This window comes from Simochromis diagramma, unplaced genomic scaffold, assembly GCF_900408965.1.
Source record: "Simochromis diagramma unplaced genomic scaffold, fSimDia1.1 OVJJ01000348.1, whole genome shotgun sequence".
Classification (NCBI taxonomy): Eukaryota; Metazoa; Chordata; class Actinopteri; order Cichliformes; family Cichlidae; genus Simochromis; species Simochromis diagramma.
Window position 1 is genome coordinate 48,339 of NW_024386755.1, and position 19,284 is coordinate 67,622.

The following is a 19,284-nucleotide window of genomic DNA, read 5'->3' on the forward strand; positions in this document are numbered from 1 at the left end:
CAATCATTGTGGACTGCGCAATCACATGGTAAAAAAAAAAAAACCCTACAGGATAAAGAAAACTATTCTGTTGGGTTTCTGAGTCATTCGGCACTGGTACCGTGTTATCAGAAAGAAAAGCGCAACAACATTCTAGGTGCCGCTGACTGAACCACAACATAATGTTTCCACTCTCTCGTTGTTGACACGTGTAATATAACAACAATGCATATTCATATTACTCTCCCTAGATGGAATAAGACGTTGTCATTTGTTGTCCATTGAAGGAGTTAAATATTTAACACATCAGTATTGGTGAGTCACTATTTTCCTTTTCAGGTCCTTTAATGGGCGAGACGGGAGAAAAAGATAATACGGAAATAAGACAAAGTAACACATTGTTCTGGTTACACTTTCAGCTAAAAGCTCATCTAAAGACTAATTTAGTGTGACGGACAAGTGATCACTATTTATTATGCAAACTTTAAGTCTAAAGCGGAACGACGAACGAATAAAGTGTAATCACGCTATGGTCAAGCTGAAAGATGTAATACTTCGATATAATGCAAAACCCAGAGAATAAAAAAAACACCATATTCTGCTGTTTATTTTACCTCCAGAAAGTTCTGTGTTGTGCTTTTCATCATTCACAACTATTTACTAAAGATGACAGGAGGGTGTATCAGCAGTGGCGGTCCTAGCCTGTTTGGCGCCCCCGGGCGAACACTCCCTCAGTATTCTGATTCTGACTCTGATTGTTTCAAGATGACCTGCCATTATCCAATGACACATCTGCTTACCTGTATCCTTTGCTCGTTTCTCTTCCTCTTCTTTTCTATTTTTTCTAAACACCTGGTGGCTTTGAACTTTTCTTGTCCATCTTCCATTGGTTTTAATTTTGCACTCCAGTATGAACACAAATCCCCCAACTCGAGGATCGCCACAACATAACCTAATAGACCTACACCTTAGTTCACAGATTCACTTTGTCTAGGGTTTATTTCTGGGATTTCACACAACCCAGGATTCAAATCAGGAATACATGATGGGCTTGGATTTACATCATTATGAATGAAATGTGCTCTGTTTGGAAGCAGCCGCCCTCCTCCCCTTTCGACGGGTTGTGTGTGAGACTTTAAATCATCAAACTGTAAATTATAAATTTTCAATTGTTATTGATCCCTTTACCCCTAGTCCTAAAGTGTATATTTATTTTCTTACTCTTCTTATATATATTGTTTGTTTACTTGCTCTGCTGTAACTGGAGCCTCGTCGTCTTGTCTCTCTATATACTGGACTGTATGTAGCAGAGATGACAATGAACAACCGCCCGTATCAAAAACCGCTACTGTGTATCAGTGATTATACCATTGACACATTGATAATGTTGATACTGCTGTCATTTTCCCTGCTTCTGTTTATTTTTTGTTGTGCTCAGTAGCCCGTCCTCATCGTAAACCTACTCTTGATCTTATCTCCTCAACTCCTCAAATAGGCACTCACTTCCACATTCTTTATTCTGTCAGTTAGAGCTCCTTGTGTGTCACCCGCCTTCAAAAACTATTGAGCTGCACCGGAAAGTCATCTTGCAGGTAATATATATAAATAAATAAAAGAATGTCCTTTTTAAAGGTGTTTAGTAGTAACCAGATATGTAAACTCTGAGTCTTGGTGCTATCATGTGGAAAGCAGCTATTTAACTTTTCATCTCTGAACCTGCTTTATTTTCAGAATTTGCTGTAATGTCTTGTCATGGTGTATGAGGCATTAGTCACCAGTCATACTTTCACTTTATTTGTTTTTCTTATTCACAGTACACTGTGAATGTGCTTCTTGTTATTCTGTGAATACATTTCTTGTTTTTGCATATATTACCTACTTTAACTGCTGTCTAAGTGCAAAAGTTTGTTTCACCTCAAGTGAATACATGTGCTCAAATGATAATAAAACTACGTAATTCTTTTTTTCCCCTCTATCTCTAATTGATGCAAGAAATACTGTGAAGTCGAATCTGCTGGCACAACTTGCCCTCAATCTTCATCATTCTTCAGAGTATAAATCCTCTACACTATGTCGTCCAACCAATCATTTAAAAGCCAACATGAAGAAGCCTACATGTCTCTGATGAGAGGCATGAAGGAGCTGGACCTACAGGGACCCTGTGTTCCCAGTGACCTGGTCCTGATCGGAGACCATGCCTTTCCTTTAGCAATGAACAGCCGAGGTCAGGTGCTGATGGCTGCCTCTCTGTACGGCAGTGGAAGGATTGTGGTCCTGGGTCATGAGGGCTACTTGACAGCCTTTCCTGCTCTGGTAGAAAATGCTCTGACCTGGCTGAGAGGTGATGGCTCTGATAACCTCTCAGTAGGGGTGCACAGAAATGTCAGTGCAGTTGCTAATAACTTCCAAAAATCCAGCTTCCAAGTAGAAGTTGTGGGAGCTTTCAGTGACAAACTGGGAGTTGGTGTTTATGTGACCGATGCCTACAGCGTGGGCTCAGACCCAGTGGAGCTTGTAGCATTTCTGAAAGCTGGAGGAGGGGTGCTGATAGCTGGGCAGGCGTGGGGCTGGGCTGCAGATCACCCCAAAGAGAACGCACTGCATCAGTTTGATGGGAATAAAGTGTCAGGAGTGGCAGGAATCTACTTCACTGAGCGTTGTGGTGAGGCGGAGAACCTGCCCGTCTACCCTCAGATCCCGTCCTCCTGGATGTCTGTGGTGTGAGTACATGCTATAACTATTTTAGATTCCATGTTAGTTTTTTTTAAACCCACAAGTTAACTATAACATGAAATAAATTGCAATCTACTATAGACTATATGTACAGTATTTTTACAGGAACTTGTTGATAATAACATTAAGAAAATCAATTTTATGTTGAAGTTTCATATTTATTGTTTTTATACATAGTCACTGGTAATAATTATACAACATGAATGCAATTCAAATTTTCATGGTGATAATCTTCCAAAAATGTAAAAAATACAATTACTTGTATGTTGGTTAATTGTTTTGTTAACATGCAAAGACTCATTTGAAAACGCAATTTGCACAATTATTCTTAACAGTGTCTCTCATTCCTGCCATGACTCTTCCACCTTTCAGCTTGGGTAAGGATTTTGAAGACGACTTGCAGTTCTTACTCCAGGGGGTTTCGGAGTTCCAGGTCCCGCCTAATTTAACTGCTTCCGAGGTTTTAGTCCATGGATCGCTAGCATTTCCCATCGCGACCACAGGTGATGGACGGGCGTTCCTGGCAGGAGGCTACTATGGACAGGGACGAGTGATTGTGGCTACACATGAAGGATTTCTGGGACTTGAGGTAAATTAGACATTTGTTATTTTCACTATATATATATTTTAGTATTGTATATTTCTGTCAGCACTTTGATGCTTACTGTAGATTTAGACCATCTGTGATGAGAGAATATAAAAGAACATTCTAACCGTTTGATGTCTGAGCCATCATTGGTGATAACCCTAACTCTGTATGAGGCACGACGCAGGGGTTAGAGATCGTTGTCTACTAATCTAAAGGCTTGTCTGTTGATCCCATGCTTCTTCAGTTTGGATGTTGAAGTATACTCGGCAAATACACTGAACCCTAAGTTTCTTTTGATGTCTATAGTGTGAGTACCCGAGTCTGAGCATGGTGAATGTTGGTTAAACCATCAATGGTTAAAAAGGAAATGCTTCTGCTGTTCCGAGAAATCTTTTATACATCACATGTACACGTGACTGCCTTTGTTCCTGCTTTCCTTCCATTTTTTAGAGCATGGCTCCATTTTGGCAAAATGCCATTCACTGGTTGGATGAAGGCCGCAGAGGGGTTGTAGGTGTCATGGATATAGATGCTGCAATCAAAATTCTCAGCAAGTCAGGGCTGAAGTGTGAGAAGACAAAATTCAGGAAAGACCTCAGCGTGTTTGTGTGTAAAGCGTATATCACTGAGCATTTGGAGGAAATCAAAAACTTTGTGGCAGAGGGAGGAGGCCTGCTGATTGGAGGACATGCCTGGTACTGGGCACAGACACATAGTGGGCAAAATCCACTTACAGAATTCTCAGGTATGAAAGTGCACGACCAATGCATCTGATTAGTGTGACATCTCCAACAATACACCAGAGTATTTTAAGTCAGATTTGTTTTAATGTCTTTCAGGAAACAAGATCTTAAATCAAATGGGATTGAGCCTGTTGGGCGCAACAATCAGAGGAGGAACATACAAATCTCTCGTACCCACCCAGGCTATTAAAGACAGCTACCACTTCCGCCACCTTCTATACCGCTTTGCTGCCCATGTGACTGCAGGTGAAAAACTTAGCAAACATGAGGAGGGATGTCTGAAAAAGCTGGGCAACGACTGCAATGCCTACTTGCAGATGAAAGCCCACGACTGCTCCCACTACCGGCAAGTGTTGGCCACACTCACTGACTTATTAAAGAGGTCAGGCCTGCCACAGGTGAGTAGCTGCCCTTTATGGATGGGGTTTGGTGAGGGGTCGCTCGTCTGCCCTTTTTTTTGCAGATAGTGTCATAATGTGGGGACATATCTAATAACATTCACCATTCACTTTCAAGGTGAGTGAAAAAAGCCCTGTAAAGAGTCCCAAAGACCACCTCCTCCTCGCTGTGGGTACCCAGGTATATAAGGTTTGCCCAGATCCCGATGCCCTCCTGCCCTACCTCATCAAGGACAACCCAATGATGCCTGTTGTCTATAACCACCGGATCAAGGTTGATGTTGATACAGCAGGTCAGATCTCACTGCTGTGTTCAAAAATGTGAATGTGGTTATTTGAATTTAGGTACAAATTTAAATTGTACAGCATCGTTCAGCATGATGCAGCAATGCCTGTTGTTCAGTGTCACACAGTATTAATACATGCACCTCTTTGTAGACACTGAAAACTGTGAAATACATTTTTTAAATGCATATTTTATACATGTAAACGTCCCTGACTGTCATCTTTTATAATTGTGTGTTTCAGATAAGGAAGAGTGGATCAGTACAGGTCTCTACCTCTCTCCTGGTATGAAGACCTACATCGCTATACCACCTCAGATTGTCAACAAGGATTGGAAGGTACAGCATATGAAATCAATTGATTTTGAGTTCACTCAGAATGTTGCAACTTTGTTACCTAAAGATAGCGAGGTGCCAGAAACTGAAAAATTCCAGACACAAAACTTGTCTCTGGTGAATAGATACTGTAAGCTGTTTCAGGCCATTTAGTTGTTTAAACACAGAGCAGTCATTGCAATTTTTAGTTATTCCTTTTTACAGTGTTGCACACTTTGTGGTATTGCTTATATTATTATATTTTTGCTTGTATTATTGCTTATAATGCATTTTCCTTTTCTTCTGCAGATTCAGATAGGATGTCAAACTGATTCTCTGCACAAGAACGATGTCCTGAAGAGACCACCGTCTGTCCATGAGCGATTTCCTGTCACCTCAGAGATGATACAAGTTTGGAACCTTTGGGGAGGACTCATCTACCTGGTGGCCCCACCCAAAACACAAGTGAAGGGGTTGGAGGTCACAGCACAGATGGCTGTACCTGCTCCATATTATAAGACTGGTGAGTCTGTGGTAGATTGAACTTTGATATGTGTTTGCACTAGTGTGTACCTTTGTTTGTACTGGTCTAATAGACTATTTTTTAAACAGTCTATAATTTGAAGGGCTGAGGGCAGCATCTCCCAGGTAATAATCCAAAGCAATTTAATAGATCCACTCCTCTCTTTGTTCTTTTCAGGTGTAACAACTGCAGCTGAGTGGTCGTCGCTGCGCACAGCTCCTTCACCCTGGGCAGAGTTGGAGTTTGAAAACATCATCCTCACCGTACCATCAGATGCTGTTCGGGGTCTGGAGCGCCCTGACAAGTTGGCTGCTCTGTGGGATGAAATCATGAGGGCCATTGCAGATCTGGCTGCCAAACCACACAAATTTCCCCGCAAGGAGCGCTTTGTGGCAGATGTGCAGATTTCTCACGGTAAGTGCATTTTGCCTCATGTTGTACAATACACACCTGCCTATTATTTTCTTTTCATATATAGAGTCTCAAGTAATGCTGGGTGACAGGCAGGGTATGCATGGACCAGTTCTCTGGAATAGAACTAGCAAACAGAAAGTATTCAGTCACCAATCCAAATTCAATTTTTCAATTCAATTCAATCTTATTTATGCAGCGCCAAATCACAACAACAGTCGCCTCAAGGCACTTTATATTGTAAGCTAGACCCTACAATAATACATACAGAGAAAAACCCAACAATCATATGACCCCCCCATAAACAAGCACATTGGCTGTGACCAGTTGTTGTGATAAAAAAAAAACAGGATAAAAAAACATGCTGTGAAAGAGAGCCAGCGACTGATAACAAGTAGGATTCAATGTAGAGAGGTCTGTTAACATATAGTGTGTGAAAAGAGTGAGTGGAGGAGAAATATTTAAGGCATCATGGGAATCTCCCAGCACCCTAAAACTATTGCAGCATAACTAAGGGAAGATTCAGGGTCACCTGATCCAGCCCTAAGTATATGCTTTTTTCATCACCAAGCACAATGCAAAGCACTCATTCAGAATGGGATGTCACTCAAGTTCATATGGGTGTGAAGGCAGACGTGCAAATACTTTTGCAAAATAGTGCATATATACAATTACAATGCTGGCTTTACCTGTCTATCAAGTTTGAGAAAATGAAGTAAGCGTGTGTACGCTTAATCCCTGTAAGCTGAAAGCTCAGGCTTTAGAGCTCTAAATGCTTATTTTTTTCCTTCTACTTTTGGTTCTGGTTGAAATCCCTGAGGGCATCCCTGAGGACTCCAGTGGATGCAACCATCCACTGGAGTCTATCCCAGCTGTCACACGGCAAAAGGCTGAGTAGACCCTGGACTGTTGCATTGAAAAACCATAATCATGTCATACTTTTGCTTGTTTGTTTGCTTGTTTGTTTGTTTTTACATAAGAATCATCACTATACTACTGTTCATTTCTCCTTTTTCTGTTCAGGTTTTATGCATGCAGGTTATCCTATCATGGTACAAAAAAACTCAGCTGCTAACCTGGTTGACGTTAAAAAAGGTAAAGGCATGTGGGGCCCCATCCACGAGTTGGGACACAACCAACAGAGAGGCTGCTGGGAGTTCCCACCACACACCACAGAGTGTACATGCAACCTGTGGTCAGTGTATGTGCATGAAGAGGTGCTGGGCATCAAGAGGGAGAAGGTGGAGTAAATCACATGCGTCTTTCAGACCAATGACCAGAAAAGCTTTTGTTGAATTGTGATGCTTTTCATATCAATCAGTTTTAGAAAGCATAACTCTTTTTTTGATATCCTATGAGGACAGAAGACTTAACACTGTTTTCCTTAGAGTAAAATGCTTAACAGTCACCTCATTCCATACTATTCAATGCAGGCTCATGGAGCTATGACTGCAGCAAAACGACAAAGTCGAGCCAAGGATTACGTCGCAGGAGGCAGGAAACTTGAGAGCTGGAGCATGTGGGTGGCTCTGGAAACATATATGCAGGTGAGAGAATTCTACTCTGTAGAGAAACTGTCCTTTGTCCACACACCTGCTTTCACTGAAAAAAAATGATTGCATGTAAAACTGAAAGCAGAGTGTGAAACAAGGCGAGTTCCAGAAACTGTAAGATGATATATTTTTTTAAATCAAGTCACTATCAAGAAAGTGTGGAGACAGAATTAAAACAGTATCTTAACAAACAGAAATAAGCCTGACATGAACACTTTATTAGACATAACATGATTATCAGCATTATGATTTTTGTCTCCTCATCTGCAGCTCCAGGAAAGGTTTGGCTGGGATGCCTTTAAGAAGGTGTTTACTGCGTATCATCACATGAAAGACATCCCCAAGGACAAGAAAAGAAAAATGAATCTGTATGCTGAGACCTTCTCCCAGACTGTGGGGATGGACCTGACTGGCTTCTTTAAGGCCTGGGGCTGGCCAATAGAAACAGCCACTGAAGGGAAGCTCTCCCAGCTGCCTTCCTGGAACAATCACCCCATGACCCAGTATGACTAAACCTCAGACCACTGCAGTGTGCAGAGAAATGATTTCAACCAATATCTTAATTTGAAGTGAATGATGAGCAACACGGTGAACTGATTTGGTGTTTGGTGTTCTGTTTCAACAACATTTATTAGAGTATCTGAATAGAGAAACAAATGATGTGGTGAGGTTGTAGTTATTGAATTCAGTTTGAATTTTTTTCCCCTTATGTACCTGTACGGGGTAGGTACAGTAGGCTTTCACTTACTGCCAGGTAGACTAGACATTCGATGATAACAAGAGTGGATCTTTGCCTTTGTTTTGTACAGGGCTGAAATCATAGCAAGACATTGTACTACTATATCATACAACGCAATACACTTGCCTTACACTGTGCTCTACTGAATACGTTCACTGCAACCCTTTCCTTAAAAAATAGTAGTCTTTTATGAGGACACAGGATTTTTATAAGGACACTTATATTATTAGAAATGTGGATTTTCTTTATGTGAATAAGCATAATATTGAAACTCTCATTTGCTCTGCTGCTGTATTTTCATGTTTGCATTATGTTGGGTTGCAATAAAGAGGTCAGACTTTATAATAAAAGAACTTTAGTCTTTAGTTTCACTACACTGATATCTGAAACAGCTTCAATAATAATCCACTTTATCTTTTTCCATTAAGAGAGAGAAAAAAAGTGAAAGACTTCATTTCATTCTGAAATACTGTTATATTGTAGCTGCATCAATATGGTGATTCCCAAACAGCCATTAGCTGAATACTGCATATCTCAACATGGTCTGCTGTTTGTCCTTACAAATATTTTGAGGACCCCCCATAAGCATACCCTCTTGGGACCTGTGTGAGGCCAGATTATGATTATGTATTTACAGTCTAGGTTTATTTTTTTTCTAAAATATTCAGCAATATTATCCAACATTAATTACGTGCAGAGTTGGGAGTCAGCATTGAAATCACTTGATGTGCGATAGTTTGTTAATATAGCAAAACTTGTGCTGGGCTGCGCAGTCAGATGGTGAAAAACTGCAGGATAAAGAAAACTTTATCCCGTTGGCTTTCTGAGTCACTCGGCACCCGTACCGTGTTATCTGAAAGAAAAGCGCAACAACATTCTAAACTTCTGCTGACTGGACCACATTATAATATTTCCATCTCATTTTTGGACTCTGTCTTTGTTGACACGTGTAATATAACAACAATGTGTATTTATAATACTCTCACTGGATGTAATAAGACGTCGTTATTTGCTACTCACCGAAGGAGTTAAATATTTAACACATCCGCATTGGTGAGTCACTATTTTGGTTTTCAGGTCCTGTAATGGGCGAGGCAGGGAGGAAAAGTTGATACGGAAAGAAGACAAAGTAACACATTGTCCTGGTTACATTTTGAGCTAAAAGCTCATCTGAAGACTAATTCTGTGTGGCAAAATAGTGAGCACTATTTATTATCCAAACATTTAGTCTAAAGCCTAACGACGAACGGATAAAGAGTAATCACGCTATGCTATCCCGCTATGGTAATGCTGAAAGATGTAATAATTTTATATGGTGCAAAACACACTGAATTAAAAACACCACATTCTTCTGTTTATTTTGCCTCCAGAAAGTTCTGCGCTGTGCCCTTTAGCGTTCACAACTAGTTACTAAAGATGGCAGGATGAGCAGGTTTCTCTGTGGGCTTCATACTCGTTTAGGGTGTATCAGTAATTACAACATTCACACAATGGGAATGTTGACATACTGCTGTCATTTTCCATGCTTCTGTTTATTTTTTGCTGTGCTCAGTAGCCCGTCTGTGGGCTGTCCTCATCGTAACCTACCACTCATGATCTCCTCAACTCCTCAAATAGGCACTCACTTACACATTCTTTATTCTGTCAGGTAGAGCTCTTTGTGTCACTTGCTTTGAAAAACTCTTGAGCTGCACCGGAAAGTCATCTTGCAGGTAAAAATATTATTAAATAAAAGAATGCATTTTTTTTTTTTTTAAGTTGTTTAGTAGTAACGAGATGTGTAAAATCTGGGTCTTGGTTGTACCAAGTGGAAAGCAGCTATTTAACTTTTTATCTCTGAATCAGCTTTATTTACTGTAATGTTTTGTCATGACTTATGAGGCATTAGTCATACTTTCATTTTATTTATTTATTTATTTTTGTTATCTTATTCACACTACACCGTGGATATGATTCTTGTTTTTGCATATTACCTACTTTAACTGCTGTGTGAGTGCAAATTTTTGTTTCACTTCAAGTGAATACGTGTGCTGGAATGATAATAAAAAACAATGAATTTTTTTGCTGCCCTATTTCCACAGGTCACCTTGGCATACATTGATGCAGGAAATACTGTGAAATCAAATCTGTTAAGACAACTTGCCCTCGACATTCAGTCTTCAGAGTAAAAATCCTCTACACTATGTCATCTAACCAGTTGTTCAAAGGCCAAGATGAACAGGCCTACATGTCCCTGATGAGAGGCATGAAGGAGCTGGACCTACAGGGACCCTGTGTTCCCAGTGACCTGGTCCTGATCGGAGACCATGCCTTTCCTTTAGCAATGAACAGCCGAGGTCAGGTGCTGATGGCTGCCTCTCTGTACGGCAGTGGAAGGATTGTGGTCCTGGGTCATGAGGGCTACTTGACAGCCTTTCCTGCTCTGGTAGAAAATGCTCTGACCTGGCTGAGAGGTGATGGCTCTGATAACCTCTCAGTAGGGGTGCACAGAAGTGTATGTGCAGTTGCTAATAACCTCCAAAAATCCAGCTTCCAAGTAGAAGTTGTGGGAGCTTTCAGTGACAAACTGGGAGTTGGTGTTTATGTGACCGATGCCTACAGCGTGGGCTCAGACCCAGTGGAGCTTGTAGCATTTCTGAAAGCTGGAGGAGGGGTGCTGATAGCTGGGCAGGCGTGGGGCTGGGCTGCAGATCACCCCAAAGAGAACGCACTGCATCAGTTTGATGGGAATAAAGTGTCAGGAGTGGCAGGAATCTACTTCACTGAGCGTTGTGGTGAAGTGGAGAACCTGCCCGTCTACCCTCAGATCCCGTCCTCCTGGATGTCTGTGGTGTGAGTGTTTAATATAGTTCTGTTTTGTTGTTATTGTTACTGTTAGTTTAAACCCACAAGTTAACTATAACATGAAATAAATTGCAAACTACTATAGATTGCATATAGAGTTTTAAAAAAACATTATTATTATTATATTTAATGTAAACTTTTACATAATTTTACATGGATTTATCAGTTTTGACATTTTCTGCCTAAGCAATAAAACAAAGTATCTATTGATGTCAAACTCAGCACCTGTGAATTTACAAAAGGACTGTATTTTTACAGGACTGTGTTTATAATAACAGTAGGAAAATCAATTTTATGTTTCATATTTATTAATTTAATATCAGAATACTTTATTGATCCCTAGGGGGAATTATTTTGGTTACAGTGCTCTGGTACAAACAGTAACAAAGACAGACAATACACTACAGTAAGAAAATAGCACAATATATACAAAATATACATACATATATATAGATATATTGATAAATATCTGAATAAGAAAGAAGAGCATGTCCAAAAAGGGTGTAGCTACTGCAGTATACAGTGTGTTAAGTGGATGAGTTGTACAGGGAGATGGCAACAGGCAGGAATGTATTCCTGTGTTGTTCAGTGGTGCTTTTTTACATTCTGAAAATGTAAAAATTAAACTTGCTTGTATGTTGGTTAATTGTTTTCTTAACATGCAAAAACAGATAAATAAAAAAATGCAATTTACACAATTATTCTTAAGTTTGTCTCTCATTCCTATCATGACTCTTCCACCTTTCAGCTTGGGTAAGGATTTTGAGGACGACTTGCAGTTCTTACTCCAGGGGGTTTCGGAGTTCCAGGTCCCGCCTAATTTAACTGCTTCGGAGGTTTTAGTCCATGGACCGCTAGCATTTCCCATCGCGACCACAGATGATGGACGGGCGTTCCTGGCAGGAGGCTACTATGGACAGGGACGAGTGATTGTGGCAACACATGAAGGATTTCTGGGACTTGAGGTAAATGTGAAAGTTGGTCTTCCTTTCCAAGCACTCATAGGTCCGAATCAGCACGTGATTCGGACCTATGAATGAACAGGTTTCCTTTGATTTTACAAGTTTGATTTGCATCAGAAGGTTTTTATGTGTGTCACTGTAATGAATAGTTTCTTTGTTAACTGATTGCCAAGACTTGGGTGAATAATTTAATTTAAAACAAAGCTATTCTTATTGCCTAGGATGGATAGAGGGATGGAGGTTAAAGTTTAGGTTAGGGTTGGGTTCTCCACTGATGATGACTCAGGCCTCAGAGGGTTAAAAATGTGAGTAGTAGTAGTTTGTGCAACTCAGAATGGATGTATGACTGTTTTTATTGTGTTTCTCCCTGACTTTGAGCAAACATTGCAGATAACATAAATTGTGTATTGTGATAGGGTTAGAGTTAGGAGTCAGTGGTAAGCAGACCTATAATGGTTAAAAAGGAGATGTTTCTGCTGTTTTGATGCAATTTTTATACATCTTATGTACACATGACTGCATCTGTTCCTGATTTCCTTCTATTCTTTTAGAGCATGGCTCCATTTTGGCAAAATGCCATTCACTGGTTGGATGAAGGCCGCAGAGGGGTTGTAGGTGTTATGGATATAGATGCTGCACTCAATATTCTCAGCAAGTCAGGGCTGAAGTGTGAGAAGACAAAATTCAGGAAAGACCTCAGCGTGTTTGTGTGTAAAGCGTATATCACTGAGCATTTGGAGGAAATCAAAAACTTTGTGGCAGAGGGAGGAGGCCTGCTGATTGGAGGACATGCCTGGTACTGGGCACAGACACATAGTGGGCAAAATCCACTTACAGAATTCTCAGGTATGAAAGTGCACGACCAATGCATCTGATTAGTGTGACATCTCCAACAATACACCAGAGTATTTTAAGTCAGATTTGTTTTAATGTCTTTCAGGAAACAAGATCTTAAATCAAATGGGATTGAGCCTGTTGGGCGCAACAATCGGAGGAGGAACATACAAATCTCTCGTACCCAGCCAGGCTATTAATGACAGCTACCACTTCCGCCACCTTCTATACCGCTTTGCTGCCCATGTGACTGCAGGTGAAAACCTTAGCCAGCATGAGGAGAGATGTCTGAAAAGGCTGGGCAACGACTGCAATGCCTACTTGCAGATGAAAGCCCATGACTCCTCCCACTACCGACAAGTGTTGGCCACACTCACTGACTTATTAAAGAGATCAGGCCTGCCACAGGTGAGTAGACAAAAATAATATGAACACCTTTTAAAATAACAAAATTAAACAAAGCTATGCTAGCTGATGTGGTTTGTGACCATTATGTGTGCCAAAACATTACAGTGCATGTCACAGCTATTAGTTGGTATATTACAGCTATCAACAAGTAATATGTGTCTCAAAAATGTGTTTTAAAAAAGAAACAACAACACCAATGTGTTTTAAACATGATTGACCACTGCTTTTTATGGATGGGGTGTGGTGGAGGTGGAGGGGGTGACTAGTTGCCTTTGTTTCTGCAGATAGTGTCATAATATGGGGACATATATAATGAGATTGACTATTCACTTTCAAGGTGAGTGACAGCTGCCCTGTAAAGAGTCCCAAAGACCACCTCCTCCTCGCTGTGGGTACCCAGGTATATAAGGTTTGCCCAGATCCCGATGCCCTCCTGCCCTACCTCATTAAGGACAACCCAATGATGGCTGTTGTCTATAACCACCGGATCAAGGTTGATGTTGATACAGCAGGTCAGATCTCACTGCTGTGTTCAAAAATGTGTTAATATATGCAGCTCATTGCAAACACTGGAAACTGTGAAACATAGTTTTTAAAATGCATATTTTATACCTGTAAACGTCCCTGATTGTGATCTTTTATAATTGTGTGTTTCAGATAGGGAAGAGTGGATCAGTACAGGTCTCTACCTCTCTCCTGGTATGAAGACCTACATCGCTATACCACCTCAGATTGTCAACAAGGATTGGAAGGTACAGCATATGAAGTCAATTGATTTTGAGTTCAACCCCATATAAGTCTCTGTCTCCAGTAGTGACAGAGACTCACCACAAGTACAGCTCATGTCCACATGGCAAGGTGCCAGAACCTGAATTTTTTTTTGCGGTGAATAGATACTGTAAGTTGTTTCAGGTCATTTAGGTGTCTAAACACAGAGGAGTCCTTGCAATTTTTAGACATTCCTTTTTACAGTGTTCAATACTTTAGCATATAGAGATTGCTTACAATGCATTTTCCTTTTCTTCTGCAGATTCAGATAGGATGTCAAACTGATTCTCTGCACCACCATGAGGAGCTGAAGAGACCACCGTCTGTCCATGAGCGATTTCCTGTCACATCAGAGATGATACAGGTTTGGAACCTTTGGGGAGGACTCATCTACCTTGTGGCCCCACCCAAAACACAAGTGAAGGGGTTGGAAGTCATAGTGCAGATGGCTGTACCTGCTCCATACTATAAGTCTGGTGAGTCTGTGGTGGATTTGACTTTGTTAACTTTGTTTGTACTGGTCTAATAGACTATTCTCAAACAGTTTATAAGGCGATTTAAGGGGCTGAGGGCAGCATCTCCCTGGTTCTAATCAAATATGAAGTGTTAGGAGTGTTAGAAGTGTTCAGTAAAGTAAAGTAAAAATCCAACAGTTTAACGTCTGATACAATGAATTAGGCTTCCCTAACTGTTAATATTTCAAGTTGGTGTTAGCTAGCCCTTAATTCTGTTTTTATGTGTTGGAGCCTGAAGCATTTTAATAAATTCACTCCTCTCTTTGTTCTTTTCAGGTGTAACAACTGCAGCTCAGTGGTCGTTGCTGCGCACAGCTCCTTCACCCTGGGCAGAGTTGGAGTTTGAAAACATCATTCTCACAGTACCGTCAGATGCTGTTCGGGGTCTGGAGCGCCCTGACGAGCTAGCCGCTCTGTGGGATGAAATCATGAGGGCCATTGCAGATCTGGCTGCCAAACCACACAAATTTCCCCGCAAGGAGCGCTTTGTGGCAGATGTGCAGATTTCTGCTGGTAAGTGCATTTTGCATCATGTTGTATATACACCTGCCTTTAACTGGCTTGTCATATATAGAGTCTCAAGTAATGCTGGGTGACAGGCAGGGTATGCATGGTCCAGTTCTCTGAACTAGCAAACAGAAAGTATTTAGTCACCAAATTATTGAGGTAAGGTGTTCCTTCCATGACACAGGTGTATAAAATCAAGCACCAAAGCATGCAGACTGCTTCTATGAACATTTGTAAAAGAATTGGTCGCTGTTATACATTGTACATTTAGCAGGCCTCCTATTCTGACACCGAGTGCAGTGGGGATGACTATGAAAAATTAGATTTATGAAGAATTGGGACAATGATTTATACGTCTCCATATGTGTCTTTCCCATTTTGCTGTATGAAGGAATCCATATAGTTATTACAGTTTAACAAACTGCCAACTATTGAGAGCTTACTCTCTCGTAAATACAATGTTGCGAGACAGATTGGTATTTTGGCAGGGAAAGTGGCGTGCAGGTTGCTTTATTATTTACCAACAATAAACAGTCACTATGCATCTATTATCATAGAAAAGAAAAGAAAAAAAAAGAATTGGTCGCTCTCAGTAGCTCAGGGAATTCCAGTGTGGTATTGTGATAGGATACCACCTCAGCATGAAGTCCAGTCATGATATTTCCTCGCTACTAAACATAGTGAGTAGTGGAAGGGATTTAGGGAACAACAGCAACTCAGCCACAAGGAGGCAGGCTAAGTAAAATCACAAAGCAGGTTCATCGGATTGGGAAGTGTATAGCGTGCAGAGGTTGCCAACTTTCTGCAGACCTGCAAACTTCATGTGGCCTTAAGATTAGCTCAAGAACAGTGCACAGAGAGCTTCATGGAAAGGGTTTCCATGCCTGAGCACCTGATTCCAAACTTTACACCACGAGGGACAGTGCAAAGCATATAAACCTTTGCATTTAATGCTTTGAACTAGTGCAAAGCATTGTGCTTTGGTGATGTACAGAATGCTGCTACTGGACTCTTTGTATGTGACCACACAAATGCGCTTCTGGATGGTCAAAAATTCCCATAAACACACTCCTAAATGTTGTGGAAAACCTTCCCAGAAGAGCTGAAGCTGTTATATCTGCACATGGTGGGCTGACATCATATTAAACCCTATGGATTCAGAATGGGATGTCTCCCAAATTTGTGTGGGTGTGAAAGTGGACGAACAAATACTTTTGGCAAAATAGTGCATATATACAGTAACAATGCTGGCTTCAGCTATCTAACAAGTTTCAGAAAATGAGGTGTGTGCACACTTAATCCCTGTAAGCTGAAAGCTCAGGCTTTAGAGCTCTAAATGCTTATTCATCAGACAGTTTTTCCTTCTACTTTTGGCTCTGTTTGAAATCCCTGAGGGCGTGTATCCCCAGCTTAGCCTCTGAGTGCAGAAGCTCTACCCATTTGTTATTGAAGTCTTGTGTTTATAAAAAACTGCCAATCAGAGAAACTTGTTTAAACATCTATCCATCCACTGGTGTCTATCTCAGCTGTGACAGGGCAAAAGGCTGAGCAGACCTTGGACAGGTCGCAAGACCACTGCAGGGTTACCACAGAGACAGATGAACATTTACACTTAACATGACTAACTTTTACCGAAGAACCATAATCATATCATGCTTTTGGTTGTTTGTTTGTTAATTGTTTATTTTTTTTAAATCAAAGCTATAAAATCTGAAAGAATCATCACTATACCACTGTTCATTTCTCTTTTTCTGTTCAGGCTGGATGCATGCAGGTTATCCTATCATGGCACACAAAGTCTCAGCTGCTGAGCTGGTCGGTGTTAAAAAAGGTAAAGACATGTGGGGCCCCATCCACGAGCTGGGACACAACCAACAGAGAGGCTGCTGGGAGTTCCCACCAAACACCACAGAGTGTACATGCAACCTGTGGTCAGTGTATGTGCATGAAGAGGTGCTGGGTCTCCACAGAGGACAGGTAGAGTAAATCACATGTGTCTATTTTGATATCCCATGATAACTGATGATTGAACTCAGTTTTTACTAAGAGTAAAATATTTTACAATCATCTCATTCCATGTTTTTAATGCAGGCTCATGGAGCTATGACTGCAGAAAATCGACAAAGTCGAGCCAAGGATTACGTCGCAGGAGGCAGGACACCTGAGAGCTGGAGCATGTGGGTGGCTCTGGAAACATATATGCAGGTGAGAGAATTCTACTCTGTAGAGAAACTGTCCTTTGTCCACACTGGAGTGACCTGCTTTCACTGGAAAAAAAATGATTGCATGTAAAACTGAAAGCAGAGTGTGAAACAAGGCGAGTTCCAGAAACTGTAAGATGATATCTTTTAAATCAAGTCACTATCAAGAAAGTGTGGAGACAGAATTAAAACAGTATCTTAACAAACAGAAATAAGCCTGACATGAACACTTTATTAGACATAACATGATTATCAGCATTATGATTTTTGTCTCCTCATCTGCAGCTCCAGGAAAGGTTTGGCTGGGATGCCTTTAAGAAGGTGTTTACTGCGTATCATCACATGAAAGACATCCCCAAGGACAACAAAGGAAAGATGAACCTGTATGCTGAGACCTTCTCCCAGACTGTGGGGATGGACCTGACTGGCTTCTTTAAGGCCTGGGGCTGGCCAATAGAAACAGCCACTGAAGGGAAGCTCTCAACACTGCCTCCCTGGAACGATCACCCCATGACCCAGTATGACTAAACCTCAGACCACTGCAGTGTGCAGAGAAATGGTTTCAACCAATATCTTAATTTGAAGTGAATGATGAGCAACACGGTGAACTGATTTGGTGTTTGGTGTTCTGTTTCAACAACATTTATTAGAGTATCTGAATAGAGAAACAGAAATGGTGGACTGAGGTTGTAGGTATCGAATCTTTCCCTTTATTTTGTACAAAGCCAAATAATTTTGTTCCCTGCAGAAAATGCAACTTGATGTTTGTGACTTGTGAAAACTGGAAGACATTACATTACTAAACAGAGATCGTTTCTGAAGATGAAAATGTTCTTGCATGTTTGCATATTTATTACTTACTTGCATTTCTTTACTTGCATCCAAAACTGCCATGGTTTTCTTCCACACATAAACACACACAGTGACATATAGGATGCTATTGCAGAGCCAGCCCTTAAAACTAGATGAATGGGTGCGTAATAAAGCCTGGGTGTGTCGCTTGTCAGAGTTTTAAAAACAGATGCAGAATGTTGACTAACAGGTTTTGAAGCCTTCTCTGTTCACTGACACCTCGTCTTTCACTTAATTCCATCAGCCTGAGTCAGTCGGTTGCCCTGACTAAAGTCACTCCTCTAATTGTCTTTGTCTTTTTCACTCAAGTAGCCCCTCCTGTTCTTATTTGTATACACTCACTTGCTGTTGTTGCAAAGTTTTCACCAGTTGTTCTAAACAAACCACAGATTCAGCCAACCCTATAGGCTGAGGAAGGCTGTTTCAGCTACAACATCAAAATTTGATGGCCTCTGATTATAACATAAGAGCTTGAAAATAAGGCTTGAAGAGCCAACAGCAGTAGCAGTATAATGTCTGGGAATCTCTGCTATATACCCGGGACCCTGGCCATGTAGGACTTTGTTATTAAGATTATTAAGACCCTCGATCAGTCCAAGTAACTGACGGGCCACAGCTTTCTCTCAAATGGTTGGGGGTGAAGGGATGGAGACAGGACAAAGGTGACACCCTGGTTGTGTCTTTGCCGTGTAATTTGTATTTTACTGCATGCATTCAGCCTTTATGCACTTCTTTCTATGGTGACATATAATCATTGATCCAAGGGAAAACATTGATGGCTCAAGGTAATCCAGATTTTAAAGGGGCTACACTATCAAGAAATGATCAACACAGATCATTAAATCATTCATGTAAATCACTGAAAACCCAGGTGTTCAAATGTAAAAATAGGAGAACAGAGCTGCTGAATTGTCATTAACAATGCCAGACTAAGTCTGCTATGGGAGCACAAAATTAGTGAAGTTATATTTTGACAGTAAATCAGACGTACAAAGGTTGTTTAAGGACAGGCCACAAGTAGAAACATACTCCAGGGTGTGCTCACCGATAAGAACGGGACTATTAAGAATATTACAACCAGAGGAAAGATCTAAGAAAGAAGATGTGAAAGTTAAAGTCATCAACT

General features: G+C 40.9%; 2 protein-coding genes across 5 annotated transcripts; both read left to right on the forward strand.

The window, feature by feature from the left end:
• Nucleotides 1-32: 32 nt before the first annotated feature.
• LOC120728755 (TRPM8 channel-associated factor homolog) lies at nt 33-8,632 on the forward strand. Its single transcript, XM_040023875.1, has 13 exons — nt 33-294; nt 1,506-1,571; nt 1,972-2,699; nt 3,085-3,301; nt 3,752-4,046; nt 4,141-4,442; nt 4,561-4,735; nt 4,971-5,065; nt 5,351-5,564; nt 5,742-5,978; nt 6,999-7,216; nt 7,409-7,522; nt 7,799-8,632. The coding sequence occupies exons 3-13, from the start codon at nt 2,050-2,052 to the stop codon at nt 8,039-8,041; spliced, it is 2,760 nt and encodes a 919-aa protein (XP_039879809.1). The 5' UTR covers nt 33-294; nt 1,506-1,571; nt 1,972-2,049; the 3' UTR covers nt 8,042-8,632.
• Nucleotides 8,633-9,116: 484 nt separating this feature from the next.
• LOC120728738 (TRPM8 channel-associated factor homolog) lies at nt 9,117-18,443 on the forward strand. 4 transcript variants are annotated; one of them, XM_040023836.1, is made up of 13 exons: nt 9,117-9,320; nt 9,916-9,979; nt 10,349-11,099; nt 11,860-12,076; nt 12,625-12,919; nt 13,014-13,315; nt 13,653-13,827; nt 13,973-14,067; nt 14,346-14,559; nt 14,875-15,111; nt 16,865-17,082; nt 17,197-17,310; nt 17,592-18,443. In XM_040023836.1, exons 3-13 carry the CDS (start codon nt 10,450-10,452, stop codon nt 17,832-17,834), a joined length of 2,760 nt encoding a protein of 919 aa, XP_039879770.1. In that variant the 5' UTR covers nt 9,117-9,320; nt 9,916-9,979; nt 10,349-10,449; the 3' UTR covers nt 17,835-18,443. The 4 variants fall into 4 exon arrangements, with proteins under 4 accessions (XP_039879770.1, XP_039879788.1, XP_039879797.1 ...); XM_040023854.1 differs by having other exon boundaries at nt 9,920-9,979; XM_040023863.1 differs by lacking the exon at nt 9,117-9,320 and adding an exon at nt 9,349-9,465.
• The last annotated feature ends 841 nt before the right edge of the window (nt 18,444-19,284 follow it).